This window comes from Andrena cerasifolii, chromosome 12 (assembly GCF_050908995.1).
Source record: "Andrena cerasifolii isolate SP2316 chromosome 12, iyAndCera1_principal, whole genome shotgun sequence".
Lineage (NCBI taxonomy): Eukaryota > Metazoa > Arthropoda > Insecta > Hymenoptera > Andrenidae > Andrena > Andrena cerasifolii.
Window position 1 is genome coordinate 9,427,643 of NC_135129.1, and position 25,931 is coordinate 9,453,573.

Below are 25,931 nucleotides of genomic sequence, written 5' to 3' on the forward strand. Positions count from 1 at the left end.
AATTTCACGTCGATGTAATCGATTACCGAACTGGACGCACATGCCCCGTGCCGATCGGTTTCTCCTTTCCAAACTCGAACCCCGATAGGCCACGAAAAGGGACCTCGATTTTACGAGCTTCCCCGGTGCGTAAGAAATCCGGGTCATCGCGATTAGGGACACGCGCGACTCCCGACGGAAAAAGGGCTCCCCTTCGGGTACAATTCGTCCTATCGTCTCGCGTAATGTCCCCCGCGTCTTTCTCTGTTTGCCAATCGATCGAGAGAAAGTCCCCTACGTAGAAGCCCGATGAAAAAAGTTGCCCAATGGATTTGGAAAGACCGCGGAGGAATTTTGTAGGCATTTTTCCCCACTTTCCTTCACTTCTTCGTGGATAATCGAAGCCACGAATGTTTCGCACGCGTAACGAAACTCGTGCATAGAGGCGTAACATTGGCTAACACGGTGGCGGGATTTATGGAGCGATAAGGCGTGACACAATCGTGTATTATTATATAACACGTTAGTGTTAGTATCGACAAGAACCGGCGGAGGTTACGGTATACCGACGGTCCCGTAGAAAGAATCCCATAATTGTTGGCTACCTCCCGTCTGATCGTCATTCTGCGTGCAGCCACCTTGCGATTCGGTCCTTTCTAGAGGCTACGTCAGGTGAAATGCCTGCCACTAGGACGCCTCGCGTCGCTTGAGTGGCAATGGACGGTGTTTTGTCACGGATATTGGACTAAAAGTGCGGTGAAAGTTCGGTGTGTGGAAAAGTGAGGCTACCACGAGGATCCCCGCGGGGCGGAGAAGGATCGAGAAGGAAGAAGAGGCCTGATCCACGATCGCAGCGTCGTCTGGCTCGCGCGCCCCGAGATTACCATGAATAATACATAAACGATGTTCAATGCTCGGGCATTCCTTCCAGCGGGGATTACCGTCGCGTAGTTCAAGGTTAACAAATTGACGACTCTGATAATCCTCCGCCGAGCGTGAACCGTTTCAGCGTGACAATTGCTGAACGCGCGAAGAAGCGTTCGCACGCTCGTAGTTCGAAGCTTAAAGGTTATCTGCAGGAGAATCTTATCCAACTGGCTAGGAATGCGGAGAGTGTTCGCGGGGTTCTGTCGGAAATAGCGGCCTTGAATGAGTAGATGAAGACAAACCTGGCCGAGTGAATCGTAACGCGGAGCTGCCAGCTCTTAAGAAAAGGATCGTCCGCCCTTGAAACTGAATCTCACTATTTCGTAGCGACTAGGTTGCTCGAAGGACGTCGCTGATTTCACGCGATCCGACCTTCGGGCTTTAGCGACCAGTTCCGTAGAAGACGCGGGCGGTTGAAGACAGAATTCTTTTTATGTAACGTCAGATTACCCAGCCGGCTAACATCGCGCCTAGATAACGTCGCGAAGACAGCGCTGTTATCGTCCAATCGCTAATCCAAACGATCCAGTGATACTGCCACGGTGCGTAAAATCGAGCGGGGGAGGTACATTGGCGATTATCGGCTCGAGCGACTGAAACAGATCCTTAATCGGAACGGTCGCTCGATCACGTAACTGCGTCCTTAAGTTGCAAGCAATTAACATAGCTACGCCTTTCGTAACGCTCGCGCAAAGTCCTAAAAGAAACGAAGAGTTGGTCCCCCGGCGCTCCTCGAAGAATTCTTCGCCGCCGATCGCAACTTTTCGGTCGGAGGATGACCGACCAGGTGTCGCCTTTGCTGGAGATTCGGAGCAACGGACACCTCGATGTCAATTTCGATATCGCCGATCCGGTGGGGAATGGATCTACCGGGCCATCGATGGAGAACGTGCCACGGAACAGAGTGCTCAGGTAGAACCTTTTCTTCCCCCGATACCAGAAGCGATAATCGCGCTCTAGGCGACAGCCAACGGCACGAAACTCCAAGGCGAGAGATTGGCGTCGTGCGTATCAGCGATATGCAACGACTTGTACAACTATTACGGAAAAATGAGTCGAAAAGTAACGCGTTATCGGCCCCTGATGAAACAGCCATAAATTCTACGATTAGGACGATTATTCGCGTGCGCGTCGAAGCGAACGCGCACGGTTTTGCGATGGTAACCGACGGTCGTTCCAGCGATTGTTAGTTCCATTAAACTATTGACACTTTGCCTCTTGTTTAACGCATCTTACGTCACACTGAAAGCCGAGAGGCGGACCATCCACGTAAGCGCGTTCGCATACGCGTAAGGCGTCACGTTTGTTGTGCCACGAAATGTGTATCGAATTCTACTGATTACGCTTGATGGCCAACCGGCACTTATGTAGTCGCCGCATTTCGCGTAACGTCACTGGAACATTTACAAGATCATTCATGAATAAAAAATTCTACTGTGCGCACCGCAAACTTGTGAATGATACACGTCAGAAGACCCGAGCTTCCGCAGCTCGTTTATCACACTGATTATACTTCATAGTGTTCTCTGATATTTTTTGCCGCCTTTCCCTATCTCTCTTCTTTATAATCTCTGGCTGTCCGTATCTAATATTGCGTCACGATTTACACACAAACTTTGGCCGGCACTTACGTTGAGAAAAGAATGACCAGTTCTTTACAGTTCAAAGTCGTTCAACTATCCTCCAGTCGTTTCGTGAAATACCGCCGTAATTGCTTGTGCCGCTCATTATGTACCGACTGACATGCGTTTGCTATTACGCCGCCGCTAGCACCCGCATGAGCATGTCTGGGGTAAAGTTTGTTTTCCATCCTGCAATACCCGGCGATAGTGAGTCAGTCTCTGTCATATCCGCGTGGAACTGCAAGGGACGGACGAAGGAGGATAATGATAAAAGAAAGCTCAAGGCCTGCGAGTGCGCGCCTTTATCTTTGCGAGACGACGTGGCGGTGAAAATTTCCCGGTAATTGGTGAATTTCCCTAACCGTGTGGTTTTTCTGTTCGCAGGAGAACGAGAAGTCTGAACGCGCCTAGTCCAATTCAACAGTTCGGGCCATGCGGGCGTATTATGAAAAATTCCGCGATGGTCATGTAAGTACGACAGCTCTGCCGTTTCATAAGTGGAAACGTTTCTTCTTTCTTTTCTGCCTCGATTCCCTTCGTTCCCGTTGTACCGATATTACTAGAAAGTTAGCAGTGGCTCCACGACTGTCGCGGTGCCTCGCGACTCGTTTTCATTCGATTAGACGGTGTCTCGGCGTTTACGACTAGCCGGCAAATCGAAGGAAAGCGTGGTGTTCCGTGGAAAAAACCGTACGCCGGACGTAAGCGTCGCGTCTTGACCCAATTATCCGTGACAATGACTTGACCGTCCATCCTAAACGTCACTGAACGCGCGTGAATTAGAAAGCCACCTTAGAAACCTTGCGCGCTCGATAAAAAGATTCGCCGATCGGTCAGTTGCCGTAACGCAGGGCTCAAAGTACAGCAAAACAGGAAGATAAATATTCGTTCGAGAGGGATCGTGCGTTTACGTCAAGATTGGCCATTACGCGTACCCTTTCTTAAATGCTGCTAAATGCCAGGCTACGTTAATCGCCGATTCCATAATTAAAAGTGTGTGTCGCATTATTCATCAGTTAGTCAGCAGATACGTATCTGAGGGCACTGCTTGGGCGAGGGAAGATAGGAGAAACGGTTTAATGACGATTTTCATTAGCAAACAATCGTGGACGAATGCTGACCGAGGGGTACACGCGCGTCGGGTTACACGATGCGATCGAATGACTTATAAAAAATTTACGCACAACAGTGCCTCCTGGCAAGTCTGACGTTCTCATTTCGCGCAGAGACCCCGCAAAAATTGGCCGTGCGGGGCGCGTTGAGCGGTGGTTAGGTAAACAAGTGTCTGTCGGGGATGAAAGAAATGCACGTGAGTCGCGTTTACGCACCTCATCCCCGCGTGTTATCCGCACGAAGACGAATCGCGTGGCGATTCCTCGCGTGCATATGAACGCGTTCGCGCTTGCGCGTCGTCCGATTGTTTACCGTTAAAAAACGTACCGCCGTGTTCGGTCCACGTTCAGTGCGAGCGCGACTCTCAATCCGTTACGACGTCATGGTTGGAACTGTCAGGTGGGTTACATTGACAAATCACCAACAGTCGCATTGTTCATATCGAAGCTTCAAGCTGAGACCCAAGGGTTTCCATCTGTACACTTCCTTCGCCATTAAATAATGGCTGACCGCAACCGATCGGGCCTGATTGCTTAAAAGAAACCAGATAATCGTTGTTCCGCTTCGAGTAATGTCACTGTGGCCAGTGACACCCGCCACTCGGCTGGGTATAACGAATCTTTCGTAGAAATCTCCGGGAATATACTTCACACTTAGCGATGCAGATTTCTTTTATTTCATTTGCATTAGCATGGCCCACGAACACAGCGCCGCAGGTCGATTAAATATTGATTCGCTGGTACCATCGACCTCGGCGATTCTAAGGCAGTGCTAGGGATTAAGTAGGCGCGTCCCGTATTTTTATTAATATTGAATAGCCCAATCAGTGGGCATTTCAATTTGAAATGTGCTCGGGGCCCTGCGCCACGGAATCCCATGGGATTACTACTAGCTGGCTCAATACGTACTCGCACGCGGAAGATTCTCGTCAAACGGAGCATAAAACGCTTTCCATCCGGATCCTCGGACAGTTTTTATATTTAATTATTTGGTGACGCATCGGCATTTCATGCCGATGCTCGGACGGGGTTTCCTTGTTGCTCGATTCCACTGCCAGGCTCTGCTAAAAAGATGCACAATAGGTCTCGACTTATGGGATCGCCCCAAGTGTTTATCGCGCGTCTTAATGCGATATCATTTGGCTAACTTCGTGTTTGTCTTATTGCAGGACCATTCAGGACCCAGCCTCTCAGAGGTTGACGTGGTACAAGCCGCCTCTCACTGTCCTGGTCATCAAGAAAGTCCGTGATTCGTCGGTATTGCCACCGTTCGTCCAGTTAGTCACATGGCTAATAGAAGTAAGCGTTACTCGTTCATATTTGCCTTTTGAATTAAGTATTCATTCGCGTCTCCTTCGTGCGAGGCACGAGTTCAATTCTCAATCGAAATTCTGTGAACTCTTTCCACCGTTTCCGCATTCTGAATCAATCATACTATATCGGGTTTACATGTCTCGGAGCGCAGTGAATTACACATACGCTCTCCAAGTGCCATTGCATCTTCATCCACATTACGTGCTTCGGTTTCGTACATACGTATGACAGGAATATCGATATTCTGCGCGTTATTGATTTGTATAAGTGGAACAAGACAATGCCCACGAGTTTCGCTCGTGACAATTATTGTGCATTAGACAGCAGTTTTTTACGCTGCGATTCGATGGCAGCCACATTGCGTGGCCGGTGTTTCGTAACGCGTTACGAGAGTTCTAATTTCTTGCAGGAAAAACGGATGGTAGTTTTCGTAGAAGCATCCGTCCTGGAAGATCCAGCTTTGGCCACGGACCCCAGGTTTCAGGGCGTCCGAGATAGGCTGCAGACGTTCAGGGATGGAACGGACGATCTTCAGGTAATTTCTGCTCATAGATGGCAATGTTGGATCGTTTTCATGTCTCTGCGGGCGATAGTTGACGGTATTCTATTTCATTCAAGGATCGCATCGACTTCATCGTGTGCCTGGGCGGCGATGGGACCCTTCTCTACGCTAGCTTGCTGTTCCAACAATCGGTGCCACCTGTGATGGCGTTTCACCTGGGTTCCTTAGGGTTCCTTACTCCCTTCGAGTTCGATAACTTCCAAGAACAAGTAACGAATGTATTGGAAGGTGAGTAATGACTACTGGCACGGCATTTCTCCGCGACTCGCAGCGTTAGCGTCTTTCGTTGGCACGTCAAAAGTCATTAGGACGTAAGGAATGGCACGGTTAAAATGAATACACTGGCTCCTTCATCCACTTGTAAAGAATTCACCACCACTTGCTTCTCAAACATTGATTCGCGAACAGACGTTTATCAGGCACAGTACTCTCACGATCTTTCCACTAATCATCGATGGTTGGATTCCATCGAGGAAAGAGACCTCGGTGTCTCGAGTTTCCAGGATAAAAAATTCCTGAGTCACCAATGAGTAAACTAATAAAGGCCGAAAGAACTCGCGGTGGCTTCCACTTTCGCGACGGTCCCGCACGCGGGCGGTGAGTGCTCGCGATAGCACAGTCTCGTGGAGTCCGTGAGCAAAAAGAGGAAAGAATACCAGCCACACGTTAGCGGTTGATAGTCCGACTAAGATCGACGACGGCGCGTGAGGAACAAAGTTGTAAATCTGACGAACGTTGACCTGGTCTTTAGGTCACGCGGCCTTGACCCTGAGGAGTCGACTGAGATGTATCATCATGCGGAAAGCAGAGGAGGGCAAACCGGCCAAACCGCCGACGAATCTTCTGGTGCTGAACGAGGTCGTGGTTGATCGCGGCCCGTCCCCGTATCTCTCGAATATCGACCTCTTCATCGACGGCAAGCACGTGACTAGCGTGCAGGGCGACGGTCTGATCGTCAGCACACCCACGGGCTCCACCGCGTACGCGGTCGCCGCTGGGGCCAGCATGATTCATCCTTCAGTACCTGCGATCATGATCACGCCGATCTGCCCTCACTCATTGTCCTTCAGACCGATCGTGGTCCCGGCCGGCGTTGAGTTGAAGGTATTTTTCTCAATCTTTTCCTCCGCGCCCACATCGCCGGCCGCCTTCCGTGGCTGTCACCAGTTTCGCCGCAAAACTGGCTGCACCCATGGAAGCGAAGAAGGCATCGCGGAAGAGACGGATACTTCTCCGCGACTCGGACAAGCTTCAGTCCTGGCTCTAGCCTTGATAGCCCACTTCCTTGTAGCATTGCAGAAGAGCTGACCCGGCTTTACAATCGCAATACAATAATTGGTCGTTTAACTGATAGAGTCTCTGCGAAAGCTCTCGACCGTCCCGCCAGGTCTCTCGCGTGAGCTTGGCACGGTATTTCCGTGTGGGTCAGCACAGGCTTATCACGGTGGCATCGGGATTTCTGGTTCGCGGCATTGCCCCGTAGAAGGAAACTTGGTTCAAGTGGCTGTCGCCTGCATTCCCAGACCGTGCGCCGGCTGTGGTCGTTTCGAAAAACCTATAGTCCGTTTGAAAAAGAACAGCGTTGCGGGGCGTGCCACTTGCCACTCTGGTAGCCTCACTGATTGTTAGCGAGAATGATCGGTGATACGTTGCTGACCCGCATGGATGCCCGTTGGTGTCGACGATTAACCGAAGCTTGTTACTTTACGCCGCAGATCTCTGTCTCGCCCGACAGCAGGAACACCTCGTGGGTGTCCTTCGACGGTAGAAATAGACAGGAGCTCTTCCACGGCGACAGGTAAAAGTCAACCGCTTGTCAGATCTATCTAATCGTCTGCGTTTCTCGCGATTATTCCAGATAATGGCAAACAGCAAGGCCCGCAGCACAGCTTACGTCTCCTTCGACGGTCGCAATCAGCAAGAGCTACGCGTCGGGGACAGGTCTGTCCTGTTATTTCGTAAAAGACTATCCGTCCACTCTCTTTCTTTCTGTCTCTCTCTTCTCTCTTTCTTTCTCTTTTCCTGTCTTCATCGCGACACCACGATGCCGCATTGCTCACGACACCTTCACTCGTTCGAATATCCGTGTCTTTCTCTATACCAAAATTCATATCGCTTCTCCTGTCTATCGATTTTAGTATTCTCACGTTCGCTGTTTATAGTGTCCAGTCCTCCTCTATTCATTGTAACTAACTGCTCACGGTATATCCACCACCCTAATGGCGACCGATGGAATCTCGTTTTCTATCCGTTCACGACATTCTTTCTTAGAAACGAGACGTTGGCTGTACTGCAAGGTGACGGTACTTTTTCACCCGTTTCATCTGTTTGTCACATAAAATCTCGTCACGTCCGAGTCTGACCCCCCCCCGCCCAACCGAGAGCCAGCGTAGCTTTACGTCTCTCTGTTCTTTCCAGCCTGCGGGTGACCACGTCCATATACCCGGTGCCCAGCATTTGCGCCGCCGACCAAATTACCGATTGGTTCGACTCCCTGGCGGAGTGCCTGCACTGGAACGTTCGCAAAAAGCAGAAGCACCTGGACGAGCTGAGCGACCTGACCCACTCGTCCAGCAACGACACGCTGGACTCGTTGGATCGCGACAGCTAGGTGAAGTGATCGAGTCACGGCAGACCGACGGGATCAACGACGATCGGGCCGAGTCCTGCGGGCACGTTGCCGCGATTCGACGATTTCAGGGTCTGATCGAGAAGCCAGTGACTCGTTGAGGAAACCACGGAAGAAACAGCGCGTGTCCGAGTGCACAGACAAAGTCTGGCTTGTGTTCATTTTAAAACGTCAGAACGGAAGAGACTGAAATCGTTGGACGGTTGTCGAGTAAGTGTTGAATAGCTTGTACACGTGGTCCGGGCGCGACAGTGCCTGGATTCGCGAGGAACAGAGGCGGAATCCTGCCGAGTGGCCAGTGGTACGACTTGAGTCGATCGCACGAGGAATTCAAGAGCTGGGCAAGAACGTCTTTGTCGATAGATGAACTACGTTGTAAGAAGTCTTGCTTTCTTTTTTGCACGGAGAATTGTTGGATGAATGGATGGCGATGCGTGTTCGATGCATCGAAGGGCACAACGGGAACGACCACTCGGCGGAGGGTCTCGCGTCTAATGCATAATATTACGGCTTGATTTTCACCATACAAGCTCTGAACGAGTCCGCGCTTCTCTTGTCGAGTTCTTCGCGACGTTTAAATGCAATCCTCTTTACTTATTCCGAGGAAGGACATTTTCATTTGTTTTCTTTTCTTTTTTTTTGTTAATTAAAATTAACTCTTCGTTGGCGCGGAAGGACGCAACGCTTAAACATTGGGCACACATACGAAAGGGGTACTAATAAATAAAATATCCAATTTGTTAACGAAATTCCTGTCTGGAGCGAAAGGATCGCCTCGTCTGTGCAACGCTGGTAGCGACTGCACGTCGATTCGTGACGAATAGAAGAAGGCAACGATTTTAAATATTGTAATTTTAATTGAGCAATCGTGGCAACAAATTGCTTCGAGGGGAAAAGAAATCCTGTTAGAAAGCATCTCGCGTCGCGCGGTCCTATTTATTTATTAACACGTACATGTTTTCTTTGATGCATTTTAAACCGCCAATATCTCGAAGTGATTTACTGATTGCAATAAACAAAAGCACACTGGTTCGAATCAACTATCGAGGGGAGGAAAAGTAAGAAGGAAAGATCGTTGTCAGTAGTTTTTACATTTTGATAACGAAAATGGTCTAAATGGATCATTCCATTGTAAATGTTGAATGTACTTTCCTATAAATGAGCATTTTTAATAAAACCGTTTTTGTACAGACCTCGGTGTTTGCTATACTAACAACACGTAACACACTCGTAATAAGAAAGAGACCTAAGCGCATAAAAATGCGGAGAGCGCTTATATAAAAAGCAAAATGTCCGAACGTGTGATGCATCGTACGATACGAAAGACAGGAGAAACAAGTGGAAGTGGATCGACGAAGGAAGAATTTGGCGAAGAGAAATACTGGCAAGACACGGTCGATAGGAAAAATGTCCCCGGTGGAATAATAAATACACGTACGCGATACGGTGGAAGGAAAATCAGGAAATGATACACAGTGTGCTGAATCATAAATGAAAACAGCGTAGAGACGCTATTAACGACTTCTCGTTCAGAGTCGCATTTGCAATTATAATCGTTCATCGAACGAGAAACAATGCAAACGTCGCACGCAAGCAGGTAAAAGATCAAACTTAAGATGCAGTGGAACAAAGAAGGGAGCGTTGCGAGTTTTCACGTCAATGCATTTATTTCTGGGCAACCAGACAATTAAATATACATTATATACAACCATCTCATAAAAACTACAAGAACCTGTTGTCGCGTTCATTAAACGACAACTACGTGTAATAGTAAGTAGCATAAGTTTGTGAGTGGGCCACCGAAGTGCGAAGCAAGCATAGAGCGAAGCACGAGCCATACATCTCGAGAGCGTAGCGTCCGTGCGAATGTTAATCTAAAACTTGGACTCGTCTCGGCGGTCCCACCCATAAATACGATCGTTAAGAGGCTGGCAAGGCTCCCAGTTCCTTAATCAACGTGTAACATAAATATCTACCTCTAAGATTCTACATTTGGTTACATCAGTCATGGGCATGACCTGCGTACACACGTATGCACTCGCCTACGTGTGTAGACAGGTGAACGAGCATAATTCTAATAAATTTATCGACCTAACGACGCAGCTTCGCTGGTATTTACACGAATGTTAAATCGTTTAACATTTAACTCGAATGTTCCACGGGGAGTGACGAGCGAACCGGTTACGGCACGGCGTCGCCCACCCGCGATAAGAGAAACGACTTGAAATAATAATAATATGACTTACTCGCTACTCCTATTAAATAACGACGCGCTTCCTCCTTACGTTAACGATAAAAAGCAGTCTATGGAAGGATTCGTACTGGGATTGTCCATGATTTTCACTTAAAAACCACACTGACAGTGACGACCGTTACACTTTGTTCGCGCGCGACAATCACTACCGGAAGTTAACTGATTCAAACCGTGGCGGCGTGCTGTGGCGCATCTGTCGATTGTTCTCCGTCACTTGCGAAACAAAAGAAATGTCACTAGGGTCTAATGAACGTTACTAATTAAATAAAAAACGGGGCAATTACTCTGGCCACGTTAAGAAAGCCCGTAGACTCAGTTGCGCGAGAATAACGATGAAAACATACGTCTTTCCGCATTTCTATAGGTAATTGGGAAAAGATCACTATAATCGACGCGTCGCGTCGGTGCGTCGCGTATAGAAAGTACCTAGACTTTCTCGAGCGACGCACTCCGTGGTGCGGTTGCTTGGCAACGTTTTAAAGTTTGGCGGTTTGTGATGAGTGCAACGACCAGTGCTCCTCGCGAAATTCATTCTCGTTCCGTTTTCTTCTTACACCGGAGAATAAATTACGCTGTTAACGATCGTCCCTGTTTCTTCGTTGGTATGTATGACTGTTTCTTGTTCCGTTTTAATGCCTACAGTTCACGTACGTCACTGTTTCGCCGTTTACGATGCGAACGTAACGAGTACAGGCTCGGATGAAAAGTGCAGGTCCGCGCTGGTCTGTAAAATGATTCGGGCGAATTATTTCGCGTGCATTTCCTGGCGAACTGGGCTAGTTTTAAAGAAAAATCAGTAGATACTTGCACCCACTTCGAGACCAAATGTACCAGTTACAAAACTAGAATTTTTCGAAACTTTTAACCTTCTATGTTTTTACCGCGATTTTAGAGAGAGAGAGACAGGAAACTTGATGGATGAGTAACGAATTTCTCGGGGCTTCTCGTTACGCGTAATAGGTAATATTCTCGTATTGGCTCAAAATAATGCAGAAATCACGATAAAATCACGCAGCATTGCACAAACGGTGCACAGGGTGTTTCAGAGGTTAAAATGGGGCATTGAAAGCAAAAACGCACTGACCCACAGTTTTTGCAAAATTCAATTAGTAGCAATAATGTATTCCAATAATAAAATAGGAAACATTAATCTTTTTTCAGTGTGGGTTAGTCCGTTTTTGCTTTTAATGCTTCGAATATTCAATTATGTAATTGAAGTCATAGAGAGAAAAAAAGATCTCGTTGGTCCCTAAGATCTCTGAAATACCCTGTACATTATAAACGACACACACGACGACAAATGGTCGCGTTTCTGGATCATCTGTCCCATCTAAGTGTTACGGCACACGTTGTTAAGTATCACGCAGAGATGCACAGGCAAGCAATGCAGAAATCGTCACATCGGAGTTAGTATTGTTAGAGCACACACTCACATGCCTTCTGATCCGAGTCTTGGTCTGCGCAGGACGGTGGTTGGATGTACAGAGCCGGTTTCAGAGGTCGTCCGTCCTGGTCCTCCACCTGAATCACCAGCCCGTGATTGCTGCCGTTCCCGTGAGAATTTCGTGGGTTTAGTCTCCAAAATCGGAGACTCTGTCTCACGTCCAGCGCCAGATGAGTGCCTTCCGAAGTCAGGGCCGTTACCACAGAGTCCATCAGACGTTTCTTTGCTGGAAATGATGGAAACTAACGTTACTTCGACGTTAGGATCTTCATTGTCATCGGAATTGCTATATCTGCAGTTCCTCGGCAGATTCTATCTTTTACTGGAAAGTATACAGTTATTGCTCCAAGAGAAACTTACATCGATGTTTCTTCAGGGACTTCGTGTAGTAGTAGACCGATATTCTGATTTTCTTCTCATCTTCCTCTTCCTCTTCGATGATGCCAGGCGCGGAGGACGTGAGGTTCTCCTGCGGCAATTTAAAGATCCTGAGCTTGGCGGCGACCACGTGGTCACCGGAAGTCAGATTCAGCTGGAAGTGCATGTTCATGGAGAGCGGGTCCGCCCAGGCGTCTTGGTCCGTGTTTCGCGGTACTAGACCTGATGAAAGGGAGCCGAATATTTGTCACGACGCTGTTTCACTGAAACGCGTAACCGACGATCTAATTAAGTTACTCACAAGTGGGCGAGAACATGGTCAGCCTCTCTCGTTGGACCTGGTTGGCGGTGCTGCTGTTGTTGAACCTCCCGGTCAGAGCCAGGACTCGCGATTTAATATCCTCGATGGCCTTTTCGCCCTGGCTGCACAGAGAAATGAAAGTTCGTGAGATTGCAACAACGGTTGCTTTAGGAAAGGGGGAAAACCACGGAAAACCATTGCCGGTATCATAACAGAAGAGCGAAAAGGACGAAGGGGCCAGTAGGGTCGAATGTGCGGTTAAAAGAGTTGGGGTAGAAAAGGAGGGCAGCAGCGGAGTTTCGTTTCCATATCGTGACGTAAGAATTTTCACCTCGAAGATGCGTGCAAGTTCTTCCGGGTGGCGAGGCAGGCGGCTGGACGGTGGTCAGTGACCTACAGAGTCCACGGTATGGGTCAGAGATATTTATTATACGTTCTAGACGTTGACTAGACAGCCGACGCGGCCATTGGTACCCCGATCATCTAGTCAAGAACCATTAACACTTCCAGCCTGTGCCTCGAATCTTCAATCCTTTCCCATGGACGAATCAGTCCCTCAATTTGTAACGTCATTCTTACTAAGCAAGGCTTCCTAACACAATTTCAAATATCCTACGCTGGAAGCAGCCGAGGCTGCCAGTCTCGTCGGAATCTCTGGAAATATCTAACACCTAAACGTCCACGCGGGCCATTTTCAGCCGGCAGAAATGCCCCAATTTCGAGTACCCGCTATCGAGAATCAGACGAGATTACGGGATTGCGTAACGAGGAAGGCGTGAAGTCGTTAACCCAACGGGGAAAAAAAGAGCGACGTCTTTTCTATACGTCACCGGCAAGGATTGCTGCTGCGCTGCACGCCCACGCGGAGATTTGAGCGCAGCCAATGGGCGCGTCAACGACCTCGTTGCTGGCCGAAGAAACAACCAACAAGCTCTTTTTCGAAACAATGGGACAGACAGGATGTCTAGGAGGAAGGTACCCAGATGCCGACGTCAAGGAGAACGTGGAGGAATTTCGGTGACCTATGCAAGGAGCTTGTCCCACTTTTTTTTCTCTCTTCTCGGAGGGAGAGGGGTTCGGGGCTGAACGGCAGTGAGAGAGGAGAGGCAGGGGCATCACTGACGAAATCTCGCCACGAAATCTCGAGTCGCTCGTATTCGATTCTAGGCATGCTCGTTAATCTAGCCGCGTCCAAGTCACGCATTCTACACCGTCTCGTTGCGTACGTGTCACGTCTGTCTGCCGTCTGGGAAAGGGAAGGACTCGGGTGTCTGGAGGCCGTTGCATCATGAGAATGAATCCAGCGATCCTTCCTGAGTACCGTATTAAGAAAATTGGCTGCGTTACCGGCGGTTTTGTAACCACCTCCTGGCGAACTTGCACCATCTGGGACTTGGACGAGACGATGATTCATTGGACGTCGTTGAAAATAATGAGGGCTTTCGACGGGTTATAGATTCCGCTCGGACAGGGGACCCCATCGAGGCGGAGTTCTCCAACAAATTGGATGCGAAAATTGTTAGCCGACCCGACGAAAATTCGTTGACTCAGCGTATCGAGCAATTTGGCGATGCTCCGTGTCGAGTAAGATCGTCCAGGGAGCCGCGGTGAATAGGGACTGAAAAATACCGGCAGGTGAGGGCCGGGAGGGCCTCAGGAAAATGTTTCGCATGCCCCGCGTTTACCGCGAAACGGCGAGGCGGTCTGATTGGCGGCCGCCAAAAAATACACGTTGCATCGTCTGGCGGTGAGGTGGGGAGCTGCCGGTGAAAACTTCCTCCTCTCTCTTCGTCGCGCGGCTCGCGTCGTCTTCCTCCGCATAGGAAGAGAGACGCATAGACAAGGTCAGCGCATTAAATTGAAATGTGTTACATAACCTCGTAAGAGAGCAGTCCTAACTGCAGTCTGACTAGACACCCGGCGATTACGAGGGTGCTCAACTCGACCCGAGCGATCCGACCGCGATACCCTCGGCCGACGTCCACCGGCAGCAACGTCTGTGGACCTTAGAACCACTTTCCCCCCCGTCCGTTCTCCTCTAATCACCGGGGCCCTCTGCAATCCCCGATGCAAGCCTAATGGGCGTCATTGCCGCTGAACAACACGTGTGTCCCTTACGGAGCAACAACGTCATATTCCGTTGAATTCGTCAAAGTCGGGCGGGAAGAGGAGGTAAACGGCTCGGCCACGAATGGAAAATTGGCTTGCCGATCGGCAGCCGTTGCATCGCAGATCGCCGCGGGTCGCGCGGATCCCCGTGTGCCAGCGGCCGAGAAGCAGAGGGAACGGCGCGGCGGGCACACCGGAGGAGGACTCCCGAGGTGGCTACGCCAGTGCCGACACGAATGCATTTACGCGTCTAGACTTAATAAAATAAAAGAAACGCCTTCGCACCCGCGCGGACAGGGGCCGAGAGGTGGAGGAGAAGGAGAGCGATTTAAAAACATAGCTAGGGACCACGGCGGAATTTCCACCGTGCGTCCTTCCTGGCTGCGCTCTGTCCTCGCGCATGCCTTTCGAAAAGATTTTAACGTCCTGGGCTCCTTCGAGTCGCTCCCGATCGTCCTTGGGAAATTTGGCGCGACAGCGTAGATCTACCGTGCCGGTATGGATCATTTCGATATTACTGGTCTCAACTATCGCGACGAGACTTATCATCGAATTTCTTTCTGTTTCGATAACTCCCGTGGCAACTTGCTAATTCATTGCCCGGCAATTTACGGCGACTCGCGCGCGAGTTTAGATCGGTTTTTGTTGATCCTGGAAGGGGGTTCCGACAGATTCGGGGCGTTGGAGCGAGGAGAATCAGCTGCAGAAGCGGACGCTGGTCAGCCCGAGGCGCGGAATTTCAGTGGCGCTTCACGGTTCTCCGTTTCGTCACGATATTTTTACGGGTCATCGAGATATTTTTACGTGGCGGGGGCAATGATTCGTCGAGAACGTCTATGCCGTGTCAAGCTGGTTCGTGCGCGGAGACCGTGGTTCTCTCCGCGGCTGGAAAACCGTTCGCGTTTTTCTCGCTGCGATAATTAAGCGCGGAAGGGGCGAAATGGAGGGGAGAGGGAGTGGGAAGACGTTACCTTTTCCATGCAGACACAACACGCAGGGCGTAAATGAAAAGGCCTCATTGTTATCGCGACAAATCCCGTCTCATGCAACACGAGAAATGAGATAACTGCGATGAGAGTGTATTTTTAGATTATGCAAGCCAAGCCAGAAAGAAAGCGGCCTGCCGACCGTGGGCAAAACAAGAATTCGACAGAAATCCTGCGTTTCTTTAAACGGCACACCGATTCCCTTACCCAAACCGATCATAGTGCCGTCGGGGGGAGGCTTACCTGTCGTAGGTTGAAGTTAGGTTTCCTCTAAAAGACACAAAAAGCACATTTTGTAGAAACAGAGGTCAGCCGTTCGCTGTGTCGCAAAGCATGGCACACGATGAACAACATTTAACCGCGATTTCATTGTGCATGGGGGACGGTTCCCTCTATCAATCGAGACTGTGCCAAAGTTCTGCCTCGGTTCTCTTCTGCGGAATTGCTACCTCATCGGGGTAGCGGTTCCAACGAAACCGCGAACAACAACGAGCCAGAACTTTCAGCAGAGCCTTGAGAACGCGTGAGACCAGGGCAATGAGTTTACTTACTCTCGACGATGCGCCAGGGCCACTTGCTGATAGGTGGACAGATTGACCGTAGGAAGATTGCCCGTAGACACGTTGCCGTTGACCATGGAATGCTTCCCGGTGTCTGGCATGTCGTTCTGGTACTCCAACGTGTCATTCTCGCTGTCCTCCGTGTTCCAGTTGTGCCGGGAACTGTGGCTGGTGTCTTCGTAGTCAGACGTCTCATTCTCCTCGGTGTTCTCGTAGCCAAGGGACTCGACGAATTCTGGAATCACCCTGTAGACGTCGTCCTCGACCCATTCCAGTCCCTCGTACTCACTGACCTTTCTGCTTCCACTGAGCTTTCCCTCGGCTTTCGGGATGACCGTCTCGTCGGTCGAGCTAGTAGTATGAGCAACGATAGCCCCGTTCGTGTTTTCCTCGACGTTCGACGCATCGTCAGACCTCTCCGTCGTGCTGGCGGGGCTCTCGGTCGAAGACGTCGTGCTACTGAGGTCGACGAGGTTCTTCGGGTAACTGACCTTGACGTTGCTGCCTAGCTGATGGACCACAGGAAGCGGCACAGAAGCAAGAGGAACGGAAGGCAGAGTTGCCGGTGGTGAAGCATGAAAGGAACTACCGGCGTTCCTCGAAGTCGTGTGCTTCAAGGTCGCGGAGACGTGGTGCCTGGGTGTCTTGGAGCGATACTTGCTGGATTCGTCGGAGCCGGAGCTGGAGTCGAACTCTGAATCATCGTAGCGAATCTTGAAGACCACGTGAGACGCCATCGCCTTGTCGAAGTCGCGATGAAGACTCTTGGCCGGGTCCTGTTCCTTGGAAGCCTTGGTGGTCTCCTCGTAGTCGAGAGCAGCGGGCTCGGACCAGGGCTGCTGGGATTCTCCGTTGGTCGGCAAGTTCTCGTAATCGAGGACCGCCTGTCGATTATAGGCGTCGAAGTCGAAGTCCTTCTGGGATGGCCTGTCCACGTGGTGGTTCTTGTTACCTTCGTTTCTCGTGTCCTCGTAATCGGGATTTCTCGGGGATGAATGATCCATGGAATTATTTTCCCAGTACCTAGTCTTCCTGCCGCCGTTCTCCCCATACAGAGCTTTCGTCCAGGACTTGACGCTCTCCTTCTTCCTCAGCTCCTCGTCCTTTTTGCTCAGTTCCCTCTCGCGGATCGCCAGGACCTCCTCCAAGCTGTAATTCAGGCTCTTCAGCAGCAGCATGTCACCGGTGCTGAGATCGCCGGTGATTATTTTGAGGATTGCTTTCTCCAGCATCTTCTCCATCCTCCTGTGACTGTAGGGAATCCCGCTCGCTTCCTTCATCTCTTCCATGTTTAGACTTCTCCTGTTCTTCTCGCCCACCGACGACACCGCGTTGGCTTCTTCCCTGGACCCGTACCTCTTCGTGTGCTCCACCTGATCCCTCTTCTTCCTACCATCCGCTGGATGGACACCGTGATGGTGGCACCAAACACTGTTTATAGCCGAGGTTGCCAGCAACAGCACGAGTAACCTGGCGAGTGCCATCGCGACGGACCAATGGTTCTCGTTACAGACTCTGAACAATCGTGTCCCCGAAAACTGCACTACCTCGGGCTGTTACACTGTCGAGACCCCTCGTGAGTTAGAAACGGCGCCACACTTTGCTCGTCGACGGCTATCAGGCACTGTTATCGATGAACCGTGTCCCCCATTACTTCCACCAAGTGTCTCGATCACCACCGGCGAACCCTTGTCAATGTTCGTGGAAGGATCGGTGACGTTGCAGCAGGGTGTACCCAGCTAATCGGACGAAAACCGCGTGCCAGAAGGGCTAACCACCGGCTGACCCAGAAGGGCTAACCCCAGCAAAGATAATCACGGAAGACGGAGACCTGTCCCGTACGGCGACGAGCAAGTGTTAACAAACTGGACCGCGATCCGTCGTTGGACTAGTCTAATCGCATCCAGGAAGCCGCGATATATAGGTATATGTAAGTGGGAAAGATTCGTGGCATGCGTGTGCACGGGCTGAGCAGTAAGTCTCAACTGAGCCGAGCTGGCCTGCTCACAGACATAATTCTGTCTACTCACTAATTCCGAGACAACCACGAAGCCGCGAGAGAGGAGACGCGCCGGTGTTACTACGATCACTCCTTTTTTCTTTTCCTCTCTTCCTTCTCCGCCTTCTCCCTTTCTCTTTCCCGGCGTATCGCCGTCGGCTCGCCTCGCTCCACCCGCCGTGCCGCGCGCGTAATCCCTTTCCCTCGCTCGCCGAAATCCCGCGGACGACTGCCTTTTCTCTCTCTCTGTCCGCGACGCCTTATCGTTCGCTTCGTTCCTCTTCTTCTTCTTCTTCTTCTTCCTCCACTTCTTCTTGTTCTTCTTCTTGTTCTTGTTCTTCTTCTTCGTCGTCGTCGTCGTCGTCTTCTTACTCCTCAGGCCTCCTGGTCGCTTTTTCGCGCCGCAATATATCGTAGGTCGATCTGCCGCCGGTTCTCTCGAACGCCGCGTGCCTGTTCGCCTCCTCGCAGCGTTCGCCTCGTGCTTCCGGCGAACACAACACCACGCGTGCACCCGTGCTCGCCCGTGCCTCGCTCTTTTTCTCTCCCCCTCTCACACACACGCATACATACACACACACACTCTCTTTATCTCTCTTTCTCTCCCTTCCTCTGTCTCCTCTTTCAATCGTGAATCTCCTCCCCGGTACAGCCCCGGCGATTCCTTCGATGATTACTCACCGCACAGAATTTACCTTCTTTTCTCCTCCGCTTCCCCGGCCGCTGGGTACCCGCGGGTTTTCTGCGATGCACCGCGACAACGCGCTCCAGGCCAGATCGGCGCTCCTTCGCGAAGCCTAACCTTCCAGGTGATCTTTATCTGTGCCGCGTGACAGTGTCCGCATACTGATCCTTATCGGTGATCCTTTCACGATCGAGAAGACCCACAGATGTCCTTTCACCGTTCGCCAGCAGAGTGGGCTCGTCTATCGCGCGGCCACGGACCGTTCCATGATCGCCGTGAACGACTCCGCGAGCTGCGACACCGCCAGGTATACCGCTCGCCCCGCGTGGAACACTTTTGGTGGCCAGAGGAAAGCGAGCACCGCCTTTTCACCCGTGCGCGTGTCCGTCCCTTAAAAGCTGGAGCTGGCCCCGGTATTTACGGCCGGTCTCCCGGTGATACGCCAGCGCGGAACAAAGGAGGAAACGAAAAGGAGGCGCGAGGAGACGAGAAATGAGCGAGCAGACACCTTGTATTCGGCTGCCCGTTTCAGGGGCAGCCACATACGACTTTATAGGGTGTCTCCCTCTCCGCCGTCTAGACGAATCGAAAGATATGATCTTTGAATCATAATGTATCGCTTTTAATAAATGCAGCCTCTCCGCGTGCGTGCGTGAAAATACGATGCGTGGCAACGCACGTCGACGACGGGGGCCCAAAAAGAAGAACTGGAACGAGGAAAGGGAGAAAAAGGAGACGGACGGAGGCGAGGGCAAGACCGCCGGGAGAAAAATATGCGCGGTCGAAAATCAAATCGGCACGGCCGCGACGCCGCGCGAAAATCTCCTTCCGCGAAATTTTTTTCCGACGGTCTCGCTTTGCGCATGGGCCTTATTCGTTTTTCCCTTTTTTCTCGCTTTTTTCTTCACCTTCGTGCCCGCGCCAATCGCGGCGAGCGAATACATTTTGGCCACAGTTTCAAGTGGAAATTGAACGAGCTGGTGAATAATGTCGTCAGTCAGACACTTTAGTCAAGTGACTCAGGGCTAACAGAAGGCTGGTCGCCCAACAGCTTTTCTGTCCACCCTTTTCGCGTTGGTGTTTGCAGTAATTTCTCGCCGTACAAGATTCGAATCGGCGGATCTACAGTTTCAGAATGGATCAGAGTAAATCGCCGTGACGCGGTCTACAACGAAAATTGGGTTAAGGGTTTCGGTTCTCCGAACCTGCCTACTTCGTCTGGCTGTCTAACGGTGGGCAGACGATGGCCATTCGAGCGTCTGCCGTCTAAAATAAATCATACGTGATAGACGATAATGCGTCACGGCTGGATTTACCGGAAGCCCTCGACGACGCGCGTCTCCAATTCTTCCATCGTGCTCTTAGCTCTGGCTTAGGGGGTCGATTAGTTTCTGTTCCCATATACCGAGCGTAGAAGGTGTAGACAGGAATGAACCTTCCATTTTCTGGAGCCGAATGTTTGTGTTCAAATTTTGCGACGAGTGACACTTCCACGAAAACCAACATCGAGGGCAGATAGTCAGGGGCAGTTTTCTATTCGTTGATCAAGATATCGCAAATTACAACTGTGACAGGGCTCAGTCTAGCATAGAGCAGAAACTGTACTAGGTTCAGATGGACGTGTTAATTTAAGGGGTAACACCACTGTGACGGCACAAAAACGAAGTGCATCTTTGACAATTGTTTGCGGGTAAACAAAGAAATAAGTGGGAAGTCTGTTTAAACGCCTTTACTATATACAGTAGCGGATGAAAGAAAGTTTACAACTTTTAAAATCGCATGACTTTTTTTTAGAATTGGTCCAAACGACATGAGTTTTTTTTTTTGAGAAGCTAGAAGGATTAGTGTGCTAAGTGACGTGTTTCGTCGTTTTGAAATAAAATGCAATTGGTCGGAATAGCAAGAAAAATAGTAAATGTTGTTTTTTAAGCTTTTTTTGTGAGCCTGTAATGAAAATTCAAAAAACCCGTTTGTAGATTGAAGTAAGTTGTACACATGCCTAAAATTTAATATAAATCGGTTAACGTTGCTCTGAGCTATAAACGCTTAAAGATCGTAGAATAAAGTCGAAAATCACTGATTTCGGGAATTTCGCGATTTTTTGCTATTCCGACCAATTGCATTTTTTTTCAAAACGCCGAAGCACGTCACTTAGCAAACTAATCATTTTAGCTTCCCAAAAGAAAATTCATGTCGTTTCGACCAATTCTAAAAAAGTTAAGTAGTTTCAAGCTATTTTATTCTTTTCTTTTTTCAAAATGGCACATTAAACGCATAACTTTAAAAGTTTTCAAGAAATCGTAAAATCGGTACGAATTTCGATGGAGAATGTAGTTTAGTAGCTACTGCAAAAGTTTCAAGCGAATCGAATAAAATTTGTCCAAAAGATGCTGCTGGCCAATTTGAAAAATCTGATTTCGAGAAAAAAGCTTTTAAATTGCCATTTTGAAAAAAAAAGAAAAGAAAAAAGTAGCTTGAAACTACTATATTGCTATTGTATAATAAAGTTTGTTTACCCACAAACAATTGCGGAAGGTACACTACGTTTTTGTGCCGCTAGAGTGGTGTTACCCCTTAAAGCGGGCGAACAACAGAAGGATAACTCGGTATTTAGACCGCAGAGGGGAAATTTTGAGCGTGCATCGCAATCCCTAAGTAGTTTAAAGTTCGCCCGGATCAAGCTTGGCTGCCACGTTCGGGCTGGGGATCTTCCCAGAGTGGAATCGCCGCGCGCCAGGGTCAACGCGTAGGGCGTAGGGAATCGTGGCGCGGTAAACAAATCGATGAGGAACGAGAGAGGCCCACTTTATTCCACCCCCGAGACGTTGCATGTCGCGTCGACCCGATGCGTTTGGATCACGCGCGTGCATCCCGGTACACTGGCGCGGGATCTACCTCGGTGTGGGTTGTCGCACACACGTCTGCGGTGCGTTCCCAGCGCCCGCGCCGGGGCCCGCCGGAGCACACGCGCGTACGCAGACACGTGCATGCATTTAAATATATATAGATATAAAAAAACGAGGTAGACAGACAGAGTGGAGACGGCCGAAGAACGAAGCGGAGGGAGAGAAAGAGAGATAGAGAGATAGAGAGGAACAGAGGGAGAAAGAAGATCTGCCTGGCAAGAGGCAAGTCGTGTCGAATCGAATCTCCGACGATGCAACATAGCCTGTCTGACGTCACCTCCGAATCCTCCGTCGCGATTCGGACGTACGGACAGACAATCTGGCGTCTAGACGTACCGAAATAAATAACCCACGGGGCCTTGCCTCGCCATCAAACTGTTGTTTGCACTCGTAACACCGCCGTCCGTCGTCCTTGTCGGGACCCCCCGTTCCTTGGCCAGGGATACGAGGAACAGAGCGGAACTGAATGCACCCGCTGGAACGGGGCAGGCGACGCGTCGCGTCGCATCAATCTGGAGCGACCGATTAATTTGATTTCGAGACCGATCCCGCCCGCGATGACCGCGCGCGCGCCCTTTCCGCCGGTCATGGGAGACCCGCGATTCGATCGATCTGCGTTTGGAAATCTCTGACGCGTTCCTCTTGGTGCGTTGGGCAATTCGTGGCGGGACCCGTGCTCCCTCGTTGTTGACGTCTTCGATTCAAGGGTAGACGATATGTAATATTCAAGATCCATGGTGGTTCGCCGAGAATTTCGAGCTCCTCGAGCTCCCTGTACGTTCCCCGAGACCTCGAGGCTCCTGAAATCGGGTGATATCGCGTGTTCCTGGACCACGGCGATGACGACAGCGCTGGTCGGTCAGCGAGAGGTTCGATGACTTTCTCCGCGGACCGAAGCCACGGGATTTCGGCCAGTTTCCGAGTTTTTTCCTGGATATCGCTAACGGGCGTGACGTCAAATGCCCAAACACGACCCGGGTGAAAACTTTGCGCCTCGGCCCGCCCACGGCTGACAAATTATTCGGCCGGTACGCTCGTCAATTATTTCTCGTCTTATTGGTTCGATCGGAATTGTACAAACGAGGGGTAGGAGGAAAGGAAAGGAGAGCGCGTGCAGGAGAGGAGAGAGGAGGGAGAAGCGAGGAGAAGAGGAACACGCCGACGCGGCCGTCTCGGCCAACGGGGGAGAAGCCAGCGGGAAGACGCAGAAAAGGAGGAGAAAAAATGGAAATGGTGCAATTTGCATGGCTCGGACACATCTCGCCCTCCCCCACCTTGGTCGAAGGCAGACGGCAATCGAGATAAGGCGTACCTGGAATCCGGCAGGAGAGACTCTCTCGGCCCGCCTTCACGATCTTCTCTCCGCTCGTTTCGTGGAAGCGAAATTTGAATTTCGGATCGTATTGCGCAATCGCACCCACGCATAGGTGCACTGGTTTCGATCTGTGGGATCGTTTGAAATCGAAAACACGGCGTAGAACGAGGCTCGTCTGGGAGCCCTCCTCGTATTCCTGCATCTCTTTACCCGGGGACGAAAGAATATTTTCCTCGTCTCGGGCAGCGACTAGCTGAACAGCGTGTGCCAATGTGCACGCTCGTGATTCTCTGCGAGGTATCCGGTCTTTTCGAATATATCATTATCCTAGCAGCAGCAAGATTCCGTTTCATCGTGCACTTCTTCTGAACCTAACGCGCGGACAACGCAGAAATCTGGAGCGGCTTCCGAGGTTTCGGTGGCCGAGCATCAGCTCCGCTAAAAGAGACATCGGAACTGACATCGCAGAGATGATAAAGGACGGTGTCCGATTCCCCCGTCTTCGAGAGCGTAGTCGCGTGCTACGATGGATCAGATGCATGGCATTCCAGTGAAACGGGAGCAGGAGGAAACGGGAGTAGACGAGTAGGCAGGAAATTGTAACGCGCACCATCCCGCGTCCGTGTACCAATCGGGAGAGGAATCGGCGATCGGTACCCACTAACGGTGAACAAGCAGCCAATTAAAAATGCATTAGACTCGGTCGTGAGGCTTAAATTAAAGTGACCCGCCATAAATCCTTGCACACGCGTATTCCCCAATATCGATGCGTATTACTCGCCGCCGATTTATCTGCCGATCGGACAGAATCCTTTGGTTTACAGTTAGCCGGGCAGCGGGCTCGCTAACAGCGAATGAGTCCCACTTAGAAATGCATTAAATTGCCAGCCGAGTGATTTAAAAGGAGTACAGCCGCGCCGTAAATCGTTGGGTAAGTTTGGCCGGGGCGATCGGTGCCCGCCGCGAATTTCCGATCCTCCGTCTCCGGTTGTCCGAGTTTCACGAAGATCCCGTGGCTAGATAGGCGCAGAATCCACGTGCCACCGTGCAGATCGGTTGCGAGCGGGTGTAACAGGAAGATGTCGGGGGGCTAGCACCGTCTGCGAATCGCTCTTCAATTTTCTTCGGCTTCTCGTGTGTCTAGAGAGCGGAGAGGCTCTCGAGGCGAGCATCTGGTTTACTGTTTCTACCGACGGCCAGCAAACTACGCACTTCCGCGCGTTGAATTCCTCTGTGGGAATCCGCAGCATTCCCTGTATCAGACACGATACTTTCTGCCGAACTCGATCCATATCTCAGAATCTACCGAGCGTCTAACCAACGGTTTCTTATTCGTCCACCCGAACGTCCCTCATCAATCTTCTCCTCTCATCCGCGGATCTTCTTCACCGTTCTCCCCGCCTGGTACCGATTTCGGGCTCTGGCGATGCCGGATTCTGCGATCGGCTCCGCGAGGCGGTTTCGTGGTCGACGGGCTTTTCACGGCGATTTCCAGCCGCGGCTGCGTGACGCTGTGTCTGAAAGCGGGCGTGCGTAACGCCGATGTTTATCCACAAGTTACGCTCTTCGGATTTCGCTATTCTCATCGGGTTTGGCGGCGCGCCAGAGACCTAAAACTGGCTTGCCTAACTTCCACTACGCGAAGCAGGGAAATAGAGGAGGTGTGTAGAATTATCAAGGCCGCAGACTGTTCGCCGAGGCGGATCGGAGTGAAAAATGCAAATTGCGTCTTCGTTCGCGAGAACGTAACGTCAATCGGCCGTTTGACGCAGCACTCGATCCTCGACTAATTCGAGGGACGCTCGAAGTAACCCTCTGTTTCCAAGAAGAACGCGGGCGTGAGTGCGCCTTCAAGGTGAAACAGAAACTTTCCTTTTATACGCTGGAGCTATTCGTATCTAACATTTCGCTATCGAGCCTCTCCTCAAACTTGAACAATAAGCTTCCGCTGAAATGATTACGCTTTTCGATTAGCTTTACTTCAAACACGATCATCGAATCGTTATCGATTATCATCTAATGAATCACAGGCATTATCGGTAGATATGTACGATGTTATAGCGTTAATAATAATTCCGACGTTATAAGACGATGATCATACCCGAGGATTTTAATCGGAAGATAAAAATGGAGGCTAATAGGAGTTGGGTGAAAGATAAATTGTTTATTTTTCATCTTCCTCGTGTTCACTTCCGCTTTGGTGGATCTATCGTCACCTAGGCTCGCGGACTACGGCGGTGTGATCTTCCCCGCTGCCTAAGCACTGTCTGGGAAACCAAATTCCCGACGGTTGGGGCGTCAGGTAGCGCGCGAGCGCGCATGAAAAACACGAGGGGCCCCGTTTCCTACAAAAATTAGTACGTGACTCGCGGCGGAATAGCTTCGGTCGCGTCTCGAAGAGATAAGCACGGCATCATCTTCCCAATCCTCCTCGCACAGTCGAACGAATTCGACTTGCTTGTCTCCGGTTAACTCGATTTCTCTTCCTCCTCCTTCATCGTCTTCGAGGGAACAGATCGACGGCAGATTAGTCGGATCAGAAGCGGGTCTGCGTGTTTTCGGGTGGACTTCTCCTCGAAAAAGGCTGATCCACGATGTCTTCCTTCTAGGAAGACCTCCGATCGGTCCACGTGCGCTGAAGAAACCTGCCTCACCCATTATTCGCGCGCTCCACGTGCGCCGAAGAAACCTGCCTCGCCCATTATTCGCGCGCTTCACGTGCAGACAAAACAAGACAGCTCGTATAATTCGATTGAAACCTCGGATCGGCATGCAATGCAAAAAATGATCAAAACCGAGGCTTCCCCATCCTCGTCTCGATCGATGCGTCGCAGTCATCTCGGTAAATC

The 25,931-nt window shown here is 50.5% G+C and overlaps 2 protein-coding genes across 15 annotated transcripts in view; one reads left to right on the plus strand and one right to left on the minus strand.

The window, feature by feature from the left end:
* The window catches only part of LOC143375391 (NAD kinase), a 21,766-nt gene extending 12,429 nt beyond the window's left edge, over positions 1–9,337 (plus strand). For 6 of the 12 annotated variants that reach the window (XM_076824405.1, XM_076824410.1, XM_076824411.1 and 3 more), the window contains 6 exons: positions 2,913–2,996; positions 4,810–4,939; positions 5,364–5,489; positions 5,573–5,744; positions 6,268–6,620; positions 7,935–9,337. In XM_076824405.1, the coding sequence (XP_076680520.1) occupies positions 2,913–2,996; positions 4,810–4,939; positions 5,364–5,489; positions 5,573–5,744; positions 6,268–6,620; positions 7,935–8,246 (1,177 nt within the window). In that variant the 3' untranslated portion in view covers positions 8,247–9,337. Of the gene's footprint in view, positions 1–1,348; positions 1,819–2,912; positions 2,997–3,768; positions 4,041–4,809; positions 4,940–5,363; positions 5,490–5,572; positions 5,745–6,267; positions 6,621–7,231; positions 7,315–7,374; positions 7,458–7,934 lie in introns of those variants that run through there. The other 6 variants (XM_076824409.1, XM_076824407.1, XM_076824413.1 and 3 more) reach the window with 5 other exon arrangements.
* On the minus strand, positions 8,768–19,602 carry LOC143375390 (uncharacterized). 3 transcript variants are annotated; one of them, XM_076824399.1, is made up of 6 exons: positions 16,169–19,602; positions 15,861–15,887; positions 12,523–12,644; positions 12,204–12,443; positions 11,833–12,069; positions 8,768–11,123 (listed from the first exon to the last, which is right to left on the minus strand). In XM_076824399.1, exons 1-6 carry the CDS (start codon positions 17,659–17,661, stop codon positions 11,029–11,031), a joined length of 2,214 nt encoding a protein of 737 aa, XP_076680514.1. In that variant the 5' UTR covers positions 17,662–19,602; the 3' UTR covers positions 8,768–11,028. The 3 variants fall into 3 exon arrangements, with proteins under 3 accessions (XP_076680514.1, XP_076680516.1, XP_076680515.1); XM_076824401.1 differs by having other exon boundaries at positions 11,837–12,069; positions 16,169–19,600; XM_076824400.1 differs by lacking the exon at positions 15,861–15,887 and having other exon boundaries at positions 16,169–19,599.
* Positions 19,603–25,931: the final 6,329 nt, after the last annotated feature.